This window comes from Odocoileus virginianus, chromosome 25 (genome assembly GCF_023699985.2).
Source record: "Odocoileus virginianus isolate 20LAN1187 ecotype Illinois chromosome 25, Ovbor_1.2, whole genome shotgun sequence".
NCBI classification, from domain to species: Eukaryota; Metazoa; Chordata; class Mammalia; order Artiodactyla; family Cervidae; genus Odocoileus; species Odocoileus virginianus.
Genome location: NC_069698.1, coordinates 34,411,213 through 34,434,970, shown reverse-complemented (window position 1 = coordinate 34,434,970; position 23,758 = coordinate 34,411,213). Strand labels below are relative to the sequence as shown.

At 45.2% G+C, this 23,758-nt stretch overlaps 1 protein-coding gene across 4 annotated transcripts in view; it reads right to left on the bottom strand.

The window, feature by feature from the left end:
- The window catches only part of CXADR (CXADR Ig-like cell adhesion molecule), a 72,818-nt gene extending 50,531 nt beyond the window's left edge, over positions 1–22,287 (bottom strand). Inside the window, exon 1 of one of the 4 annotated variants that reach the window (XM_070455096.1) lies at positions 21,952–22,287. In XM_070455096.1, coding sequence (XP_070311197.1) covers positions 21,952–22,186 — 235 coding nt within the window. In that variant the 5' untranslated portion in view covers positions 22,187–22,287. The remainder of the gene's footprint in view (positions 1–21,951) is intronic. The other 3 variants (XM_070455095.1, XM_020905374.2, XM_020905372.2) reach the window with 3 other exon arrangements.
- Between the last annotated feature and the right edge of the window lie 1,471 nt (positions 22,288–23,758).

Sequence of the window (23,758 nt, the reverse complement as noted above, 5' to 3'; positions counted from 1 at the left end):
GATCCTTCCTATTAGCCCTTACAAGAGGCTTAGTACACATGGATTATCAGCTGTAATAAAATGTTAGTAAGGCTGAAGCCAATAGATTTGAGAATGAAAGTCAAGTTACATACAAGACCATTTATGTTCATGCACCATCCTAAGCTTTTATCACACTTAAGTGCACTCATCAAACAGCAAATTAAAACTGGACGCATGGTTTCCCTGGCAGCTCAGGGGTAAAGACTCTGCCTGCCAGCGCAGGAGACATGTGCTTGATCCTTGGTCTGGGAAGACCCACATGCTGCAGGGCAGCTAAGGCCGTGTGCCACAACTGCTGAGCCTGCGCTTGGAGCCCCGGAGCCGCGGCTGCCGAGCTCACGTGCCCCAGAACCTGTGCTCCGCGACAGGAGCAGCCACCACGAGGAGCCAGCGTACCGCAACCAGAGAGGAGCCCCCTGCTCGCTGCAGCTAGAAAAACACCACGGAGCAACAGAGATCCAGCACAGCCAAAAATAATTAAAAAAAAAAAAAAAAACTGGACACGGATTTTCTGCACAACTTCCCCTAAACGAGAGGCTGGCCTTGCTTCTGGCCAACAGACTGTGGCCTGAGTGCTGTTGAGCTTCCCACGGCCAGGCTTCAAGAGGTGTTCTTGCCCCTGCTCTGGCCCGCTAGGACCCCTGCCACCTGCCACCACGTGCACGACGTAAGAAAGATCCCAGGTGTGAGCACGACAGCGACAAGTGCCCAACACACAGCCCCCTGGAACACAGGCCCAGCCTCACACCAGCCACCTGCAGCCCCAGGACTGAGCCAGACAGGTCGTGAACCAACATATGATTGGTGTTTTAAAGCCTCTCAAATTTGGGTTGGTTTGTTAAACAGCAAATATTAATGATACGCCATCCAAAATCTCTGATTCAGCCCAAATGAACTACTTACCATCCCCCAAAGTCCATACTATCCCCATCTCCGTTTCATGTACACATTTCTAGCTTAGGGGGTATGATTTGATACTTATGTGTATAATTACAGCTGATTCTCCTGATTAATATTCAATTCTCTGAATGAATACTTTCCATCGTTTCTAATAACTCAGTTCCAGTCCTGCTTCATTCACTTGAGGCATTCTGCTAACTTTTCAGCCTACAGTGATTCTTCTTTCTGTGTTCCTGGAATGTTCACAGTATTCTGTGAAGTAGCTCACCTTCTGCTATCTGTATTATCACTCTCTCGGCACTCAGTGTATACTATTTTCTTATTTTCCCTTTTATAAACTTTACTGTGAAACTGACTCAGGCTCCATGGTCTTTGCCTCATCTACACAGACGTCAGCGAGCTCATCTTCCCATACAACCTTGTATTTTTAAGGGAATTTTTAAAATGTATACCCTGATTCACCATTAGCTCCACCAGGGTTCGGGGAAATTGTGGCTTTTATCTCTTGCTGGGTTCCTTGCACACTAGTAGAAAACAACGGGTGACTGGACTGTAAGTTTGATCAATTTGAGGAATGTTGAAAAAGAGCATTAATTTGTCAGAAGGTCCTGTTATTTGAAGATCTATCTACAGCTACTACAACCCTTGCCTGCATCTAATTGGTCTGGGAATGAATGCCACACAAATGATGTAAGATAGAGAATTCCATTTCAAATGAATCAAGACAGCTCAAAAATATGAAGGCAAAATATCTAACAATGAAATTTGCTTTAGAAAAAACAATTAATAATAATTAATAATAAATAATTAATCCGAGTTACTCTGTGCTTCAAGTTTTTCTTTTATAAAAATCAAATTGAAAAGTTAACAGGCATCACTGAGACATCTAAACTGAGTAAAAGTTCCAATCCTCCTAATTCATGTTCTCAGCACTGACATTACCATCATTAGAATGAAATGTAACTTTGTTTTCATGATAGTATCATCCATTCTTTCCTGTTAGATACATAAAATTACCTCTTTCAAACAGTATCTTAGAAAACAGTTACATGTGTATAAAAGTGATCTGGATAGACAAATTGTTGGCAGTTATTTTTCATGACAGAGGTTTTAAGAAAGGTGAGTTTTATAATGAGATTTCCTTAATATGTATACTGCTATAAGAAATCTTAAAGAGACTTTTAAAGACTTGCAGTACTTCTTTTTCCAAAAATGTTTAAAACATTCAGCTGCTCCTCATTGTGTTGCACTAGAAAGGAATTAAAATCTCAGGATGGTACAAAACAGTTATTGGGTTTCCTAGCAACTCTGAAGGGGCCCCTCGGCATGGAGGCATAGTTTTTCAATATTGATGCATGCATCAGTCACAAACTGTAGAAGACAAAGGCAGACACTTGGTCTCATGTCGTGTCTCTGGATATTCTTAATACCGCCCAATTCTATTTATGCAGCACATGAGGGATAGCTTAACTTGTAAACTACTTTCAAGTTCAAACATGATCTCTGAACTGAATCATGTAACAAATCTTCTTACAATTTTACTCAACCTTATATTCAGAATGTGATGAAAGACGCAGCACATGATCAACCCTAAGTGTTTGCAGAGTCTTGTTAGGAAGGGCTCAGTACTGGATTATGTAAATAAACTAGCCGTGTCATGCCCCTTTTTGGCAGTGACTGAAATAACATCTCCTGGTTTTCTGCTTGTTTTTTCTAATCTCCAAATTCCAAATTCCTGCCGTGCAGGGAGCAGGCTGAGCTCGGATTCTGTAACATGTTCAGGCCTCTATTATCTCTCCCATAGGCTGAGCCTGAGGTCTTCCCGGCACCCACTCTACTTCATTCTAACCATCTCCATACTTCACCTAGAGTGTTCACTACACATTGCTTTTTAGACTACATTGCTTCCTGGTCTGAACACCTCTGGTGGGCCCACGCTAGCTCAGACACCTTTATTCCCCTCAGCACCCTTCATGCCCGGGCACCTCCCCACCTTAGCTGCTCAGTACCCCCACTCCCCACATGCACCCCAGCCCTGAGCACCCACACACTTTACAGCACCGCCTTCCCCGCTCAAGCCCCCCTGTTAGGGCAATTACGCTAGCTTGGTCTCAGGCCAGGCCCTTCCCCAGAAAGTATTCTTTGTGCCCAAATAAGGGCTTCCCTGGTCACTCAGTGATAAAGAATCTGCCTGCGATGCAGGTGATACGGGTTCGATCCCTGGGTTGGGAAGATCCCCTGGAGAAGGGAATGGCAACCTACAGTCTTCTTGCCTGGAGAATTCCATGGACAGAAGGACCTTGTGATCCCAAAGTCAAACATGACTGAGCAACTAAACAAGAGCCTGAATACAGAAACAGCTGTCCAACAACCAAGAATCCAGCGCAGAGTCACACGTGACCAAAACTCCTAAGCGTGCACGCACTGTCTCAGAAGGACGCTCGGTAAAGAAGCAGCCGCAGTCAGACAGGGTGAGTGCTCGTGCTGGAGGCCTCATCGGCTGGCTGGCTCACTGACTGGATAAGGCCTCCATCAGAGCACTCGCCCCGTCTGACTGAGGCTGCTTCTCTACTGAACGTCCTCCTGCTGCAGTGCATGCGCGCTCAGGCGCTTCAGTCAGTCGTGCTCGACTCTGTGCGACCAGAAGGACCACAGCCCCCCAGGCTCTGCTGTCCAGGCAAGAATACTAGAGGGGGTTGCCATGCCCTCCTCCAGGGGATCTTCCAGACCCAGGGATCAAACCCGCGTCTTTTATGACTCCTGCACTGGCAGCTGGGTTCTTTACCACGAGTGCCGCTTGGGAAGCGCTCTTTTGCAGAGAAGAAGCCAACTCTGACTCCATGTTGGAACTGTTTTTTTGACTTGCTTTTGTTATTACAATCATACAGAATGGGCTGCCCCTCTGCCTGCCTGTTAAACTGAAGTGCCTTTGTTCAGAACCCTGTCCACCTGTGGATGGCAGGAAGGAAGAAATGAACACATCCCCTGCCTGAGGCTTACTATTCTAGGAGATATTTCCAAGATTAATGGCCTTTTTACTTCGCTTCCTCACACACACACACCCCCGCCATCTCTGACCTATAAAAGAACCTGGTATCCACACCCCGATAAGATGGTTATTTTGAGGCGCTAGCCTGCCATCCTCTCAGTCAGCTGGTTCCCTGAATAAAGTCTTTTCTTTGCCTCAATTCCTCATCTCTTGGATTCATTGGCCTGTCATGCGGTGAGCAGAGATAACTTGGGCTTGGTAACACTTCCTACTCTACATACATTTGACTTAGAAGCCAAAGCTTCTTGATTATCACTGATTTCCTTTAGCGGAGCAAAAATTTCTAGTGCTCGGCTTAAAAATAAGGAAAAGAAAAACTACGGCATAAGTGTGTAGTTCCTTTGTGTAAGAGGAAGGAAACAGAATCTACCCAAATGAAAGGTATTACGTTTCAAAGTAGTGAAGAAAAATTAACAACGTGCGGCTAAAAGTAGGTGAAAATTAGTTAAGGTCTTTTTCTATCAAAGATGAAATAACAACAGTGATGGCATCCTGGTCAGGGGCCAAGACACCAGATGAAGCACCGAAGGGGTAAGATGAATTAAGTGCATACATACTGTGGAGCATCTGTTGTTTGCACATGTTTCCCTTGTTTGCAAGGCCCACCTTCTCCCACTGAACGCCTCTCACCTGGGACCTCCTCCCCCCAGGTCCCCACAGGCAGGGTTAATTGCTTCCTGCTCACAATTACACAACCTGGACCTCTAATGCACGTGGTTGCTGACATGTTCCCACCCTTAACTGAGGGCTTCTTCGAAGGCTCAGGGGTATAAAGAATCCATCTGCCATTCCAGGAGACTCTCGAGGCGCAGATCCCACCCTTGGGTCGGGAAGATCCCTTGGAGGAGGAAGTGACTACCCACTCCCACTACCTACTTCCATGGGAAATCCCATGGACGGCGGGGCCTGGCAGGCTACAGTCTCTGAAGTCACAAAAAGAGTCGGACACACTCTTAAGCACACACACCCTTAAGCACACACTTTCAGTTGCTTAACAGGGTCCCAGGGTTTCATCTCTGGAGAGCATGTTCCAACCTTATTCAACACACCCTGGACCTGCCGCAGAAGAAACTGCTTAGTTCCAAGTGCAGAGCGGGAGTTCCGGGCAGAGTGAAAGTGAAGGAGCTGTTTGAAAGAGGCATGCTGATGGGAGAAAAGATCAAGAAACCTTCTGGGAAAGTCATGGGAAGGAGGGCCATGGGAAGACTGTGTATCTAGCAGAATAAATGAACAGTGAAGCCTCTGGGGATGCATGGAGCTCAGAGGGAGCTGAGCAAGCCTGGCTGTATGCTAGCAGGAGCAGAGACTCATGCTTATTACTTTAATGTTCACATCACAAGAAATATCAGCAGATGTGATAAGAAATTAACATTGGATTCAACGTTGCGAGTAAGACACTTCAGTTGTGTCTGACTCTTTGTGACCCCATGGACTGTGGCCTGCCAGGCTCCTCTGTCCATGGGATTTTCCAGGTAAGAATACTGGAGTGGTTTGCCATATCCTCCAGGAGATCTTCCCCATCCAAGGATCTCTTACATCTCCTGCATTGACAGGTGGGTTCTTTACCACCAGTGCCACTTGGGAAGCCTGTAAATTTATGTTAACATGAAAGAAATATGACACTAAAACTTTAACTTGTGAATATCCTAAAATCACAACTTTTGTGGCTCAGCCAGTTAAAGAGTCCACCTGCAATGTGGGAGACCTGGGTTCGATCCCTGGGTTGGGAAGATCCCCTGGAGAAGGGAAAGGCTACCTGCTCCAGTATTCTGGCCTAGAGAATTTCATGGACTGTATAGTTCATGTGGTCGCAAATAATCGGACACGACTGAATGACTTTCACTTCACTAAAATCACAGCTAGGGGTGAAGAAAAAGGTGCTTGTCTATCTTGCAACTACCTCCAGAACAACAAGAAGCAAAATGAGAAAAATGTTATACACTTATGCATGTTTTCTCAAAATATCTGGAGTCATTCCAAAGATATTAATAAAAAAGAGAAACTAGGAATAAAAATAAGAGTAATTTAACTTCATTATCCAAAGGTCTGGCATAATTCTTTGGTTGCTTGAAAAGGGGTATGTTATGATGATCTTAATGTCAATTTCTACAAATAATCTATTTGATATTGACTTTTGTGAGAAATATCAAAGAATGTCATAAAGGTTACTATTTTAAATAGAGAAGATATTCAGTTGTATTGCTGAGTTCAGAATATCAAGTTCAGGAACCTTACATAAAAACACAGAAACACTCAAAAACGATTCATTAGGGCAATGTTAAAAAATAAACTGGGAAAATCAGGAAGTGGTATGTTTAAGAAGTTGATTGGGACAAGTAAAATTTTGTTGTGTATGTCTGATAACAAATACTACAAATCAGATGTCTGGGTTAGCAAGCAACTCACTGGGATGCTTTAAACTCTGTTTTAAATGTTGCAAAAATGCAACTGCCAAGCTATTTAGACCATTTCCTTGACCCTAAATCTAATCTGCCATTTCCTTCTCACCAGGGAGCTGCTTTGGGATTAGCAATGTTAAAAGTTACTTAAATACTAAGTGTTTCTTTTTAGGAAAGAAAAAGAAAAACGTAATATACATTAAGGGTAGTTAACTACTCCAACTAGGCCTTTAAACATAGCTCAGGAAGAGAAAAAAAAAAAAAACACTGGAAGGTAGAAATTACCCTCTGTAATGCCAAGTGTGTGTTAGTCCCTCAGTTATGTCCAACTCTCTGTGATCCCATGGACTGCAGTCCACCAGGCTCCTCCGTCCATGGAATTATAGTTAATTCCCAAGTGTTACTCAGTATGTTAATATGTACTTTCGAGCTAAGAAAATAATACTTAGAGTCAGATAAGTAAATAACAATGAGAAACAACATTACTTCTTTGCCTTCCTATGCTGTTTTTGAAAAATCAACTCTCAGCTCCCCACCCGCAATGAGTAATCAAAAAGCAAGTGCCCAGAAAATAAACTGAGATGGAAATAGGGAAACCATCACCTTAACCATAAATAGTAATGAGCAGTGACTGAGTATCTATTAAGTGCCAGGGTGAGTCACTCAGTCCTTTCTTACTTTTTGCAACCCCATGGACTGTAGCCCACCAAGCTCCTTTGTCCATGGAATTTTCCAAGCAAGAATACTGGAGTGGGTAGCCATTCCCTTCTCCAGGGGATCTTCCTGACCCAGGGATTGAACCTGGGTCTCCTGCACTGCAGGCAGATTCTTTACTGTCTGAGCCCCCATGGGTGTTAGATTATGTGCCAGGTACTTTTCAAAATATTTTATACAAATTAATTCCTTCAAGTCTCATAACAACTCTGAGGGCGTTACTACTATTATCTCAATTGAACAGTGACGAAACAGAGATGATAAGAGGTACTTAAGCTACTAAGTGAGCAAGATCCAAATCCAGGCAGATTGGCTCCCAAGCCACACTCACCCTGCAAGTAGAAATCGATGAGTCAACACCCCTGGACATTAAGAGATTTCCTTTTAAAAATCACTACAATAATACAGTGGGTACATTATTAGATCCCCTTCCAGTCACTGTGGTGGAAGAAGGTTTGGAATTTTCACTATTCCCCTCCTGTACTAGATTTCCAAGAAGACAGCATTTTAGGTAGCATGTAGTTCAGGAGTATGGGTTGACCCGTTTTTTAAAACAAGAGATATACCAGACTAGGATCAAGTTGTCAAGTTTGTCACCAAAAAAGCTCTATCACTTTGGACATGTTGTTTCTCCAGGGCTCAAACATAAATTAAGGGTGTTAAACTAAATTATCTCTTTCAGATCTAAATATGTCCTAAGTTTAGACCATCAATCAAGCAAGCAACCAACAAGAAGCCTTCCCCCAACACCCCTCCCCTCCCCTCCCTGCACAACTCAAAGCCAGTAGTGACAGTTGTCTGGGCTTACCTCACAGCAAGTGCAGACACTTCTGAAATATGAGCAGGCTAAACTGTGCAAGCAGGTCTGCCTACAAGTAGCATGGGCTCTGAAGTCCGAGCTGTGCCGTAATTCAAACTGAGGTTACCAAATGCTTGCCTGCGTGCGTGCCACTCAGCCGTGTCCAACTCTTTGCGACCCCATGGACTGTAGCCTATCAGACTCTTCTGTCCATGGGATGTTCCAGGCAAGAATACTAGAGTAGGTTGCCATTTCCTACTCCAGGAGGTCTTCCTGACCCAGGGATCAAACCCAGGTCTCCTGCGTTGGCAGGCGGATTCTTCAGCACTGGGCCATCTGGGAAGGCCTACCAAATGCTTTGGCAGAGCAAGTTTCTAGTCTTTTTAAGTATTACTGTTTCCTACTGTAAAGTGAGCATTAGCAGTAAGAATGCTTACTTCCACATAGAGGTTAAATACAATAATGCATGTAAGGTTCTTAGGTATCATCCCCTCGATAAACAGTATCCAGTATGACAACTCGCTGTTGTCTTCCAAACCTGTCATTCCTACTAGGAAATGAACTCGCGTTGTGTTGGGAAGGTGTTTTTTAATCTATCCCTCACACTGAGCAGCATCTTAGAAACAGAACTCAAAATCTGTTATGTAAATAAAGGACACTTGTATGTACTAGATCTGGCAATCAGAACCTCATTGGCGACCTAGACCAAATCTGATTTTTTTTTTTTTTTTTTTTTTTCACTTAAAGGCTCCAGGTGGGGGAGGGATATTTCTAACTACAGAAGTGGAGTATGTGAGCAGAGACAGAAATGACTGCTATTTTGAGGAACTGGCTCTTAAGAGTAGGAGAAAAATAGCAGTGTGATATGTCATCAAGGAAAGGTTGTTTTGAAGTGAGAAATGTAGAGCATGTTTATAAAGTCAGAAGGAAAGGGGAATGGGAGGTTAAATACACAGAACACTCAGACTGAAAGAAACAATGAGACCTAGAAAAAAGGGATAAGACAATTTTAAATAAGATTCGAGGGAAGGACAGTTCTTCTGCTGTAAGAAAGGAGAGACATGGAGTATTTACCTAGACTATAAGAGGCAGAAAACAATGTGGACAGAGAATTCCAGAAAAACTGAAAAACTGCTTCATTGACTATGCTAAATCGTTTGACTGTGTGGATCACAACAAACTGTGGAAAATTCTGAAAGAGATGGGAATACCAGACCACCTGACCTGCCTCTTGAGAAACCTGTATGCAGGTCAGGAAGCAACAGTTAGAACTGGGCATGGAACAACAGATTGGTTCCAAATAGGAAAAGGAGAATGTCAAGGCTATATACTGTCACCCAGCTTATTTAACTTATATGCAGAATACATCATGAGAAACGCTGGGCTGGAGGAAGCTCAAGCTGGAATCAAGATTGCTGGGAGAAACATCAATAACCTCAGATATGCAGATGACACCACCCTTATGGCAGAGAGTGAAAAAGACCTAAAGAGCCTCTTGATGGAAGTGAAAGAGAAGAGTGAAAAAATTGACTTAAAATTCAACATTCAGAAAACTAAGATTATGGCATCTGGTCCCATCACTTCATAGCAAATAGATGGGGAAACAATGCAAACAGTTACAGACTCTTTTCTTGGGCTCCAAAATCACTGCAGGTGGCAACTGCAGCCATGAAGTTAAAAGATGCTTGCTCCTTGGAAAAAGAGCTATGACAAACCTAGACAGCGTATTAAAAAGCAGAGACATTACTTTGCCAATAAAGGTCCATAGTTGAGGCTATGGTTTTTCCAGTGGTCATGTATGGATGTGAGAGTTGGACCATAAAGAAAGCTGAGCTTCAAAGAATTGATGCTTTTGAACTGTGGTGTTGGAGAAGACTCTTGAGAGTCCCTTGGACTGCAAGGAGATCCAACCAGTCCATCCTAAAGGAGATCAGTCCTGGGTGTTCATTGGAAGGACTGATGCTGAAGCTGAAACTCCAATACTTTGGCCACCTGATATGAAGAACTGACTCACTGGAAAAGACTCTGATGCTGGGAAAGATTGAGGGCAGGAGGAGAAGGGGACAAGACAGGAGGATGAGGTGGTTGGATGGCATCATTGACTGGATGGACATGAATTTGAACAAGCTCTGGGAAATGGGGATAGACAGGGAGGCCTGGTGTGCTGCAGTCCATGGGGTCGCAAAGAGCTGGACACAACTGAATGAATGAATCAAGAGAAGTTTTCAGAGACTGGTTGAAATCTTTAATATGTGAAGAGAAATGGGAGAAGAGTGGAAAGACTACAGAATGATACCATGAGTTCAACGGAGATGAGCTGATAGTTGATGAAGAGGAGCAAAGACATTTATCATACTATTTTTTGGTATGATAAATACCATTTATCATATAATTTTTCTGGCTTTATATCATAACATCGTACCATTTTTTTCTAGTTCATATATATTTGAAATTTGCCATAATAAAATAGTTTAAAAAAAGAAAACTACAGTGATGTGGCACTACACACTCACCAGAACAAAATGAAAAAAGGCTGTGATTCGGAGCAAGTCTCATCTCTATAGAAGGGAGTGTCAACTGGTACAATTAATTTTGGAAAACGTTTGGTAGCATCACCTAAAGCTATAATCAAGACCCAGAAATGCCATTCATATTTACCGTGTGCACGCAAACACATGGCTGAGAATGTTATAGCCACATTTTTCACAAGAGGAGAAAATGAGAGGAAAAACATGTCCATCAACAGTAGAATGGGTAAATCAATTCTGGTAGAGTCACGTGGCAGAATACCATATGGCAAAGCAAATGACTAAACTAGAGCTATGCAACAGAAACAACTGTACCAACGTGACAGGAAGCCAGGTTTAGGCAGAAAAACATACACTGTATAATTCTGTGTACATAGTGTCATCGCCAACCTTTGCCCTTAGAAATCAGAAGACAGTGACGGAAATGACTGCAGGGGGCAGGAGGGGACTTTTTGATGGTGGGTTATGTTCTATCTCTTGACCTGGATGATAACTGTACAGATGTGTCTGCTTTGTGCTAATGCTCTCTCACTGGTAAATAATGCTCTAAACTGCATGCTTTCGGGGCTCCCCTGGTGGCTCAGTGAAGAATCCGCCAGCAATGTGGGAGACCTGAGTTCAATCTTTGGGTTGGGAAGATCCCCTAGAGGACGACATGGCAACCCACTCCAATATTCTTGCCTGCAGAATCCCAATGGACAGAGACTGGCAGGCTAGAGTTCATGGGGTCACAAAGAGTCTGACACCACTGAGTGACTAAGCAGAGCACAGCGCGCTTTTCTACAAGTGAAAGGTTTGTTTAAAATGAAGTTAAAAAAGTGAAGGAGTTAACGCAGAAAACTTGTCTTTATTTTATCCCTGGTGGTCTAGTGGTTGGGACTCAGCGAGCTTGCTGCCACTCCTGGTCAGGAAACTAAGACCCAATAAGCCTCACTGCAGGCTCCACCCCATATATTTCTGATGCTTTATAAAAATGTACTTTAAAAAAAACTGTAGCCAAATGGACAATAAGAACAGTGGGCTGAAGGGCTGGCATAGAAGGTGAAGGGGGAAATGATCTGGAGAAGCCAGTGGGTCCTCAAGAGAATAATCAGAAAACCATCACATAGCACAGTTGCCCTAGTCTGTACCCGTTTTTATTTATTTATTTATTACTTATCTACTTATTTATGGTTTTATTTATTTTATTCAGGATTAAATGCCAGTCACCCTCCTCCAGACTGAAGCTTGCCCATAGTGTAGGAATGACATCTTCCTCCTGTCTGCAAAAGGACCTACTGCCATCCCTAACCCACACATACATATTATTTATTTCCCCAAACTTCTTCCACAGCAATTGAGGTCCTGTATGAGAGACTGAATAGGTAACTTATAAATCAGGAGCAGTTAAAGCACAAATTACAATGTAAAACCAAATGGGGGAGTTAGGAATGTGAACACACAGATTGTATTTGTTGAACTGGATTGTGACCCACTCTTTCCTCCTCTCCTCATGGGCACACAGACAGACTCATTTAAGGAAAGAATTCAAATTTCATTTCTTAATTAAAATTAAGTCTCAGCCTGTTTAGTATACTACTTTCCTCATGTTCTCTAATACAGAGATGCTAATTTCAGAGTTCTCTGGCAAAACAAATGCAAATTGGGTATTTTGCATTATGGGTAAAGCAGATCCGTTGCCATGGTGAATATTTTCATCACCTTCAGAGATTAGTATGTATCGCTCCATTTTAAGAAATCTGCCTTTGCCTCCTTGCTCAAAAAAAACCTCAGGCTCTCTTTTCTTCCTTTAATTAACATGAAAGAAGAAAAAGTGAGTACTTGGCGAAAACAACAGCAGCAACAATACTCAGGTGAAGTGTCTTAGAGAGATCACAGAAAATTAAAAAAGCAAAGAGATTATAGCAAAAGAAGCAAATAAACTGATCTTACGAAAAACCGTGAAGTTAATCAAGAAAAGGTTACCAAAATAAAAAATTCCTGTTGTAAGTATATTTAACTTGACAGCCTCAATCTTTCTAATATCCCAAAATGAATTCAAATTTCCCTAGCAACCATCACCAGGGACCACTCTATCCTTACTTTTGATATTTCCATAAATGCATTTATTTTCCTTATAGGCAAGCTAAAAATATTATTTTTCTCCTATATTTGGTTTTTTACCTTATACCTAAAATACAAATGCATATAACTATCAAATAAAGACAGTTTATATAATTCTCTGATGATTTTCAGAAACTAAATAAGAAGTGAGACTTTAATTTGTTGCCAACAGAAATATTATGTGATGTAAATATTTTAGATAAAATCTCATGACAGCAATTCCAAAGGCACTTCCCACTGAGGAAGCTGTTCTGACGGCACACCACACCCATGCTATTTCATTCAGCAGCATGTTCTGAAACTAAAGTTAGTGGAAGGTGACTGGAATTAAAGCTCCAGGTTCTAGACCTGTGGTAAGCAGTGTGGTAGCCACACCCAGCTACTAAGCATATGAAATGTGGCTGGTGCAAACTGAGATGTGCTTGCAGGTAAAATACAGACCAGATTTTGAAGACTTAGTATGAAAAAAAAAATGTTATTGATGTTCAGTCTGACCACATATGGAATTAGTATTTTATATATACTGGGTTAAACAAAATTATATTTAAATCAATTTCAACCTTTTCCTTTTCACTTTTAAATGTGACTACCAGAACATTTTAAATGGCATATGTGACTTGCATTATGTTTCTACTAGGACGGCACTGTCTGGACCGATGCCATAATTTATCGGACTTAGACCTTGGCTTTATGACTTGATTCCTGTTAAAAAAAGTGTCCCTCCTACTCATAGGCTGTCAGGAGACTGGATTCAAATGAGATGCGTGTGAAATTGTCTTTAAAAACACAGTAAGATACTCTTCTAGCCCCGAGTCACCAGTTCCTTCTATAAGTCTCAGATTTCACGTTGTACAACCAAGTAGGTCAAAGAGTCTTCTCAATTCTTACTGTAGAACTATCCAGGGCATAAAACACTTGAAAGTTTTTGTCTGGTTCATTAAAGAAAACCCCCCTGGGAATCGCCTGGTATTCAAGAGTTCAAAGCACTCTTCACTGGGGAGTCTGAGAGACTGAGGAGGGTCAACTTGAGTCATTCTAACAATTCAACAAAGATGGGGAGCAGCACATTTGATTTCACTGCATCTGCATATTCCCTGAGATTCCTTGAGAGCATTTTTATCGGTGTTTCTTCCTTCGGAGAAACCTATAAAACTCACATAGAACATGCAGTGACACGATGGGGAAGTGAAAAGGGAACCGTGATGAGTTGTTGCTTCTTCTAGAAATCTAAACACAGTTTTATTGATATTTTTTAGAAATAAATGAAACAAAGTTATTCCCACTCCAATCTGTAAAGTACCTTTGAAAGAATGGAAGTGATTTAACAGTCTCTGAAGAAAAGTGCATTGTCTCAGTATGTAAACACGGGTTAATGTGACTATTAATCCTTTTTCTCACCAACTATCAAAGGACAAACTGAACTATGTCCCGGATCTCACACCCACCCTAAAAATAGGCTGTTACTGTCCCTTATCCTACCTTCCCTTGTAGGATGACAAGCAGGCAATCATCTTTTCTTCTACCGGAATCCTGCCAATTAAAATGAACTGCAAATACTGCTGAGTCAAGCAAAGGCCTTTAAGGCTTAAACTTCAACTGGCTAACTCATTAGAAACCAGAAAAGGTGAGTCCGTGAGGGGAGGGAAAGTCTACAACCAGTGGAAAAGGGAGAGAGAGATAAAATGTCCCTTTAAGTCACCATCTTGCCACTCAACGCAGAAACATTTTCAACTTCCCGCCCATTTTCCTTCGGGTGGAGATAGTAATGGAATCAAACTGAACAAATTACAAAGAACACCGATAACAGGCTCCCAAGAGATCACCAAACCGGGAAGGACCGGCGTCCTTCACAGATCACTGTGCCAAGGTGAGCACCCCCCACCCCCCCACTCTCTGCCCTTTGCCACTGCAGCCCCCCTGAAGAAATTAGGTAGAAGGTAAAGGAGCCAGCGCTAGAGAAGGCGACTGCTCTTTACTTTCACTTAGCATCACACTCCTCACACTCTAATTTCAAAACCAATCTAACGATTAATCTACAACATTAGATTTATTTTCTCTAGAGGTGCAAGGGACTTCCGTGGTGGCCCAGTGGGTAGGACTCCGCGCTCCCAGTGCAGGGGGCCTGGCTTTGATCCCTGGCTGGGGAACTAGATCAGTGTGCATGCCACAGTGAAGAGCTCTGGAGACACAAATAAGACCCGGCGAAGCCAAAATAAATAAATAAATGAATATTTTAATAAATCGTTTAAAAAGCAAGGTAGATGAGCGACAGTAAGATCAAGCCATAAGCTCATCTTAGTTAACTTTTAATTATTTCTCAGGCTACCTAAATAATTAACTACTTTGTGCTGTGTGCTTAGCCGCTCGGTCGTGTCCGACTCTTTGGGACCCCATGGACTTTAGCCCGCCAGGCTCCTCTGTCCATGGGGATTCTCCAGGCCAGAATACTGGAGTGGGATGCCCTGCCCTCCTCCAGGGGATCCTCCCAACAGGGACTGAACCCCGGTCTCCAGCACTGGAGGCAGATTCTTTACAGTCTGAGCCGCCAGGGAAGCCTGTTAATTACTTTAATAATCATCAAATTAAATACTGCTTGCTGGCAAACTTGCTGGCCACCAAGTGAAGCAGGGTGAAGGAGTTCAGGAAGGTCTGTACACACTGCTATATCCAAAATGGGTAACCAGGAAGGACCCACTGTACAGCAGACGGAAGGAACTCTCCCCAATGCTCCGTGCCAGCCTGGATGGGGGGTGTTTGGGGGAGAAGGGATACATGCACATGGACGGCCGAGCCCCTTCGCTGCTCACCTGAAACTACCACAATGTTGTTAACTGGCTACACCTCCATACAATATAAAAAGTTTGGAAAAAACAAAAGCTCCTGGTCTCAACTCTTGCCTTTGCTTGCTTACTTACACTTGAGCATGACAGAGGAAAGGAGGAACTGAAGGGAGAAGAGGCTTCAAGCGGAGGATTACGATGAGACTGGAGGAGTAATACAAACTCACCCCACCGAGGCACACGAGGCAGAGCTGGCACACACAGCAAGCCTGGGCAGCCACGGGCCCAGCCCTGCTCACCTCTTCAAATGACAGACCTATTCTCGATCTTCAGATGCTCTTGCCCCTGCTGCAGGCCTCTTCTGAAGCCAACAAGCAGAAATTCCTGCCTGGTCCAGCGTTCCCCGTTTAGTCACTCAATGAGAAACCACGTATAAGGCTATTTCAACCATCTTAAGAGATGGCAGTACTCTGAACTACGAGTGGTGGCTGCAAGGACACAAGCGACCTAGACACATGGGTGTAAGTTGGGGAGAAAAGGGGGAAAGTCAAGTGAGGCGCCCAGATTTCTGCCTGGGCATTCTGGCAGCTGAAAATGCCATTTAATGGGTGAGAGAACAGTGGTGTGGGGACAGGGTCAGCTGACTGGTGGTGCCTGTGCCAAGTGTAAGCAGCACTGTCGAGTGAGTGGTTTTTTGACGTGATGGGCAAAGCTTTGGGTGAGTGAGACCAGAAAAAAACTGGAGGCTGCAGGGACAGAAATGGTAACTGAGGCCAGAAACTGACACGTAAGCAGAGGAAGGAAAGTGGATCCACTAAGGACAATGAGGGATGACTCGAGGAGCAAAGAGCTTAGTCCATGGAGCCGTTCTCGCTTTAAGAGGGTGACAGTGGGACAGGTCCACTGTGCGATGCAGCCACACGGCCATGCAGTTTCACAGGAGGAGGGGGGTGAAAATGAGACTGTACGGGAATGAGCATGAAGGAAGTCTCTGGAGCCAGCAAATGCAGCAAACTCCTTCAAGAGATCTGGTGGAGAAAAGAGAGACTGGGGGGTGCTTAGGGAGGGATATAATGGATATAAGGGTTGAGGGCATGTCAGGAAGGATATTCAAGCTTCCTTAAAGTTGATGGAAATCCCTACATAAGAGACAAATGAGATGGGAAGCCAAAGGTTCAGAGTCCTGAAGTGAGTGTAAAGAGGAACACACTGTTTCAAGGAAGAATAATCATGTTAACAAGGTTCCAAGTAGGCGTGGTTGGAAGTGAGAGCTCTAGACAAACAAAAAACACCTATTGTATAGAACAAGGAACCAAATTCAGTACCTTGTAATAACCTAGAATGGAAAAGAACATGAAAAAGTTTATGTGTATATACATATATATACATGCACACACACTGAATCACTTTGCTGTACATCTGAAATACTGTAAATCATCTAAACTCCATTAAACACACACATACAAGTTAGAGCCCTTATCTGCTGGCTTCTTCATTCTCCCACAGAGTCTGCTACTGTCCCCTGAAATTAAGGCCACATCTGCAAGATGCACTGTTTGTTGTTATTTTTACTTTCTTGTGTTTGTCTTTTGGTGGCATGTGGGATCTTAAAAGGGCTTCCCAGGTGGTTCAGTGGTAAAAGAATCTGCCTGCCAATGCAGGAGACGCTGCTTTGATCCCTGGGTTGGGAAGATCCCCAGGAGGAGGAAATGGCAACCCACTGGAGAATATCCATGGACAGAGAAGCCTGGCGGGTTACAGTCTATGAGGTCACAAAGAGTCGGACATGACTGAGAGCACACACACACACGCGTACGGGATGTTAGCTCCCCAACCAGGGATCAAACCCTTACTACTCGGCAATAGAAGCACGGAGTCTTAACCACTGGACTGCCAGTGAAGACCAGCAACATGCACTATCAAACCAACTACAAGTGCAAAGTACATCTCTAAGTACATTCTCTACTTACCTGATGTCCCCTCCTCAATGTACTAAAATCTAGCTTTACTATCAGCATAGGAATTGTCCTCTCTCTGGAATCAATAACTTCCTAAATGTTCTCAACAATTTCCTAACATAAGACCTGCTGGTCTCGTTTCTTCATCAATTTCTGGGACCCCCTCATCCTCTAGCTCTCCAGCATCCCATCACCCCTTCCCATCCCCAGCTCCTCACTTCCCGCCATCTAGTAAGATGTTGATGTTCTCCAGCTTCACGTTTCACCTTCTCTTGGAGTCCTACCTGCTTTTCCTGTTAACCTGACAAAGATGCTAAACTATCAGCAGTGATTCTCTATTCTGTGCCACCCGTCTCTGCCTCTCGTGAGATCCAGTCCTTTGCTGGAATCTTCCCACTGGATTTCTTTCACCTCCATTCCTCTCAGGCATCCACTGCAAATACGACTGGTCCAAAGATCGGTCATCTAAGATCTGCTTCTTTTTTCTTGATTCCCTGTAGACTAGCGACATCACCACTCACTCAAGCCAGAAGCCTTACTCCTCCCCTCCAGCTTTTTCTTGCCCACTCATTCAATCAACCTGATACTGGGCTACACTGCACCACCCTCAGAACGACTTTTCAGATGAAAGACGGGGCCCAGCACCACTCCTGCTCTATTTCCAGGGGCTGCACATGCCCAGGTCATCCCAGATGGATTCCTGCCTTGGAGCTGTGGTTCTCCCTGCCTCCAGATGGATCGTGGAGCTCTACACCCTTCAAGAGAATCATTCTCAGCGTACAGCCTCTCTTCTTTAACACCTCCACGAGCTTCTTAGTGCCACTCCTGGGCGGCAGGGGGCAAGACAACACTTTATTTGACAGACAGCGATCCTCCCCTAAGCTCTCCACACAGTCTCCAGGCCTTGGCCCAAAGTGCAGTCAGCAGTGACATCACGTGGAACCTGTTAACATTCAAAACCTCAAGCTCCACCCCACATCCCTCTGACTCAGCTGAACATCAAAAGAAGGGCTAGTTAGATGCCTCGTATGCCCTGGACATCTCAGCTCCGAAGGCAAGTTAGGTTTCCTTCCAGATTTCTATCTGCTGGGAATACTCCATCAAACCTTGCGCATCTTGCAAAATCCTATACAATTGTCGGGGCATCTGGCACAACCACAGTATGCAGCAGGCCATAAATATTTTAATGACTGGACCATTTAATCAGTTAATTAATGCTAAGTTCAGCTGAGGACCTGCAGAGTCTCAGGTACTCAAGCGCATGCAAAGTGGAAGGCTGAATGTTGAAGGCAGTTGGAAACAGTGGCCCAGAAATCAAAAGAGAGGTGAGCTGGCAACATTTTGATATCCCTAGTGACTATTTTGAGAATGCAGTGATGGACAGATGAAGTCATCCAGGTTTCAGATGGAGAAGATGGCTACAGGCCAAATCATGGGGGAGGCTGACATTTAAGGGACGTAGTGAAGAAGGCAGAGAAGGGCAGGGGAACACAGTCGAAAGGAACCAAAACAGGTGTAATGGAGCTGCAAAGAAATGGATGGATTTGGCACTTGATTATTGATACCTTTGACAATTGAGTAGGGGGGTGAGACCAGGAGAGAATAAGAGATGTAACTGATGACAGCTGTACCATATCCTTAAGCCTAGTGGCAAAGAGGCTGAAAGCGTCTGGTCGTTCAACATTTGCTGAATACTTGCTATCTGCTAGGCACCACAAACTAACACTGGGACTGTAACAGTGAACAGCAACACAGATAAGGCCCACGACCCAGTGCAGTGAGATATATTGGGTACTTTTATGGAAACCCCACAACAGATAGGGTAAGGAGCCAATGCTGGGTGGCTTGCCTTGGAGGAAAAGCAACTTTTGCCCTGGTCTAATGGGGACTTTTGGTGGTGGCATAAATACAGGAATGTACTTAAGAGACAGGCATATGGAGGGGATAAAGTTCACATCTAATAATCTTCATTTATTCTTTTAAGTAAAGGAAAATACCCCTGGTAAAGCAAAGCAATAAGTATTCCTGACACATAAACCAACTGAGCCTCACAGAGAACAGGGTCCTGCTGTCACCGAATGGCTAACAAGTAGTCTGGAGACCAGAATCATTGGCCAGGACTTTACTCTCACTCAGACTGATACTCTGAAAAGCAGCAGCATCTCAAATTTTTCACACTGCCATCCCTAGGTGACAACAGTGCTGCTGGGTCATGAGCCATATAAGCTTACAACACCAGTTCAAGCCCTGGATCCTCATGTTCTTAGAGCGTCCAAAAATATTTGACTGAGATTATGAAATTATTAATAAAAGGCTACTAATAAAAGCCTTCAGTACCTGGCATGTGGTCAAACCAACAGCAAGTTCTTAGTAAGTGACAGATAACCAGTGACATTAATTTAGGGTGTCGATCAGAGGTAATCCAAGAGGAAAGTGATAGCACAGTGATAAAAGCAGGGATTCAGGAGGAAATTTATGATCTTGGCAAGTAAAGGTATGCAACCACATTGTGCCTCAGTTTCTCCACTTGTGCAGCTGGGATCATTACAATACACATCCTCCAGGGCTGCAAGGTACATTGGATAAGTGTATGTAAAGCCTTTACAACAGTGCCTGGCATGTAATAACTGCAAAATCAAGCCTTACTTTTTACTATTACTGCTACTACTCTATTGCTACTGCAACTAACTACTAGTGGAACGGCTTGCTACTCGGAAGGCAATGAAAAGTGTTCCACCAGCAACCAGAGTACACCACAAAACTCTGCAACCCACATACAGACAGCTCCAGAGGAAGATCTACTCCTGGCTCGTTTTTAATGTCAGCCTCCACCTTATGTTGCCAACTGTCAAACAGATTCCAATTGTGTTACCACTCAAACTGAGTTCATGGCAATCAACTTCTCAAGTGTCAAGAAGTATCTGAAGAAATACTCAAAGCCATAAATCAATTACAGTTTTTGAGTTCTTGCTTAAGCAGGAAAACTGAAGTAAAACTAGTTTAGTTGAAGACAATAGTCCTTTAAAGAGATGTACACTACTGTGTGCAGTTTACAAGCAGCAGGACTCTATACCTATCAAAATATCCTGGGTTTAGATTGTGCCTACCAAAGTGAGGCATCCAGAAGAAATGAAATTATCCTCATATGGGGGTTGGGGGGAGGGGATGGAGAATCCTCTATAAAGTTTATATTCCTCCACTTCTCTGCTTTAGATGTAGCCTAAAACATTGTTCTCCTTTTTTCCCACAGAGATCACAATGTTCTCAACTTGTTCGGTTTAGTCCTAGACCAAAACAAGGTGAAAAACCTATCACCTAAAATGGTTTTACTGATCTTTCATCTTTTCCGGAAGCTTTACTTTGGATATTTCAGCCATGTCGAAATGACAAGCATTAAAAATGTGGAGGTAATGCTATATAGACTCAGATCGAAAATTAGACTTGTTAATAGAATGTTGATCCCATGAGTAATGCTCACAGCTGTGGCATCCAACAATGGAATTAACGTTTCAACAGGAAGCAGAGAGCCATCCCAATACAACGGGCCACTCCGTCCAGCTTCAGAGCACTTTAAAATTATCCTTCCGGGGCTACACAAAGTGTCTGTCCTAGGGTCCCACCGATGGATGTTTTGTTGTGGGTGGTTTACCGAAATCTTTTGGTTCTACAATGAGACAAGCGCTTACTTTGACATAACAAGATCAGTAGGCTAAACCACGGACATGGAAACAAATCCGTTTTTTAAAAACTATCAAATGACCACGTCTTTTGTCCACATTATTTTAAAAGCCCTTTCCCCCTCCCTTGACAAAGACTCAGTCGAACATGCACTTGGCGGATCCTTTCGGAATTACCCCATACAAGTCATCCTATCTTATCATCAACATGAATCAAAACATTATAAACTCAAGGTTACTAATTTCTCCTTTGCACTCGGCCCGGCGACTGCCGAAATCAATACTGCATTTTTTTTCTGGAACCTACTTCCGATTTTCCACGGTTTACTTCGCCGAGTTACCGTCTAGTACAGCTCGAGCTCGCCTTTTCCCAGAGACCGAGAATGCTCAGCCTACAGATCGCTCTGCGCCTCTTTCCTAGAGGTAGCCCGGACGATCAGAGGCGCTGAGCAGCTCACTGTACATTTAATCATGGCGTTTGTAATTCGGTCTCCTGGCTGGGGCAGCTCGGCACCTGAAAAAACCCGCTGATGCCCAAGGCTTTTGAAATCGAGTAACCCTGGACGGACACGGCCCAGCAGCCAACAAGGGAAAGGGCGAGAGTAAATAAAGCAAAGCCTGCACCGGCAGCAAAGAATAGTCCGGGAGAAGCTCCAGGCGCACCCAGAACGCCGCGCCCACTCGCCCGCGCCCCGGGCGCCCCTCCACCGCCGCCGCCCCCTCTTCCCGGGGCTCGGTCCTCCCCCCAACTCCATTGCCCGCCTGCCCCCCGCCACCGGGCACCCCACCTCTTCGCCTGGCTCCCCTTCCAGCGACCCCACCTACGCGGCTCGCGCGTCGGGTCCTGCAAAACCACCCGGGCGCAATTCGGCGCGCACAGCCACCGCCGGCCGCGGCGCCCCCAAATCGCCCCCTCCCCCACGCCTCATTGTTCCCGGGTGGCCGCAGGCAGCGAGCGCCCGAGGGCTGGCCAGGCGAGGGGGACCCGAGGGACCGAACCGCGCCCCCCCCGCCCCGACTCACCCGCCACTCCGCACAGGAGCGCGAAGCGCAGCAGAAGCGCCATGGTGGCGGCCCGGCCGTGGGAGACGACGGCAGGTAGGCGGCTCTCACCCCGGGGTCTCAGTCTCCCAGCTCCGCGCGCGCTCCCGACTGGCTGGCGGCGGCCGCACCTCGCTGCCCGGTCCCACCCCGCCCTCGCTCGGCAGGTGAAACACGTCACTTCCGGTAGTAGCGAAGCCCCGGCGGCCCGCGCCATCCCCGTCGGGTGCGTGGGGTTGCTATGGCAACCCGGAGCCTCGGGAACCCTCCCGGGAAAGCACTCTTGTCCCCCGGAGCTCGGGCGCTGAGGTGCTCCAGCAGCCACTCGCCCCAAGCCGGAGCCTGGATCCCCGCCTCCATGCCTTCATTTAAATCGGGTTGGTGCACGTGGGTCGGACCAGCTCTTCTCCCCAGACGACTGAAACTGCTGTCGCACCCTTGCTTAAAGGCAAGGCACGAGACAACCCTCGCCCACCTGACCCCCGACACAAAAGGGCTGCTACAGCAGTCGGCCCAGCCTGCCCTTACCCTACCCTCCGGGGAGAAGTGTGGGAGCCTCCAGCCACGCCTCCTACCTCTGGAGACTTGCTGCTGGCGCGGGCTCTCCCACCTAAGGATCCCGGTGTGGGCATGTGTGCTTAATTAACAGGGAGGCCTGGCGTGCTGCGGTTCATGGGGTCGCAAAGAATCGGACACGACTGAGCGACTGAACTGAACTGAACTGACTTTGCGACCCTGTCGACTGTAGCCCGCCAGGCTCCTCTGTCCATGGGATTCTCCAGGCAAGAATTCTAGAATGGGTTACCGTGCCCTCCCCCAAGGGATCTTCCCAACCCAGGGATCGAACCCGCTTCTCCTGTTTCCTGCGTTGGCAGGCGGGTTCTTTACCACTAGTGAAGTGAAGTCGCTCAGCTCTGTCCAACTCTTGGCGACCCTATGGACTGTAGCCCACCAGGCTCCTCTGTCTATGGGATTTTCCAGGCAAGAATACTGGAGTGGGGTTGCCATTTCCTTCTCCAGGGGATCTTCCTGACACAGGGATCGAACCCCTGTCTCCCGCAGACTCTTTACAGCCTGAGCCACCGGGGAAGCTTTGCCACTAGCGCCACCTCAATGGAGGAAGCCAGTTGGGCATTCCCCGGGCATTTGCTCCCATAAGGTAGGGTCCTTTGGTTGTTGTACTAGAAGGCTAGAGGCTTTTCTGCGTCTTCAATAATGACGGAACTAATTTGGGAAATTCCCAGATTGGGTTTCCTCCCTTCTATTTAAAGGTTATTCCAGCCCTGAGATTGGCCAACGACCAGTGAGTCTGAAAAGTGGGGATAAGCAGGGACGGCTAAAGGCTTGGGGGTGGGGAAGAGGGTGGTGATTGGGAGACCTGGGAAGGAGATCTTGAATCTCCAGACTCTCCCTGTCAGCCCTGCGATGTGGCTTCTGCCTGCAGGGGCTGGCCATCCTTGTTCTTCTGTCATTTTGCTACTTCTCCTTGGTTGGTGTTTGCAGATAATGTTTATTTATAACTGAAAGTGAAAACCTTAGTCACTCAGTCGTGTCTGACTGTGTGACCCCATGGACTGTAGACAGCATGGCTTCTCTGTCCGTGGAATTCTCCAGGAAAGTATATTGTAGTGGATTGCCATTCTCTGCGCCAGGGGATTTTCCCAACCCAGGGATCGAACCTGGGTCTAGTGCACTGCAGGCAGATTTTTACTGTCTGAGACACCAGGAATAACTATAGACAGACTTTGGTGTTCCCAGGAGTTCCTTATTGGGAGTGAATTAGGGGAGA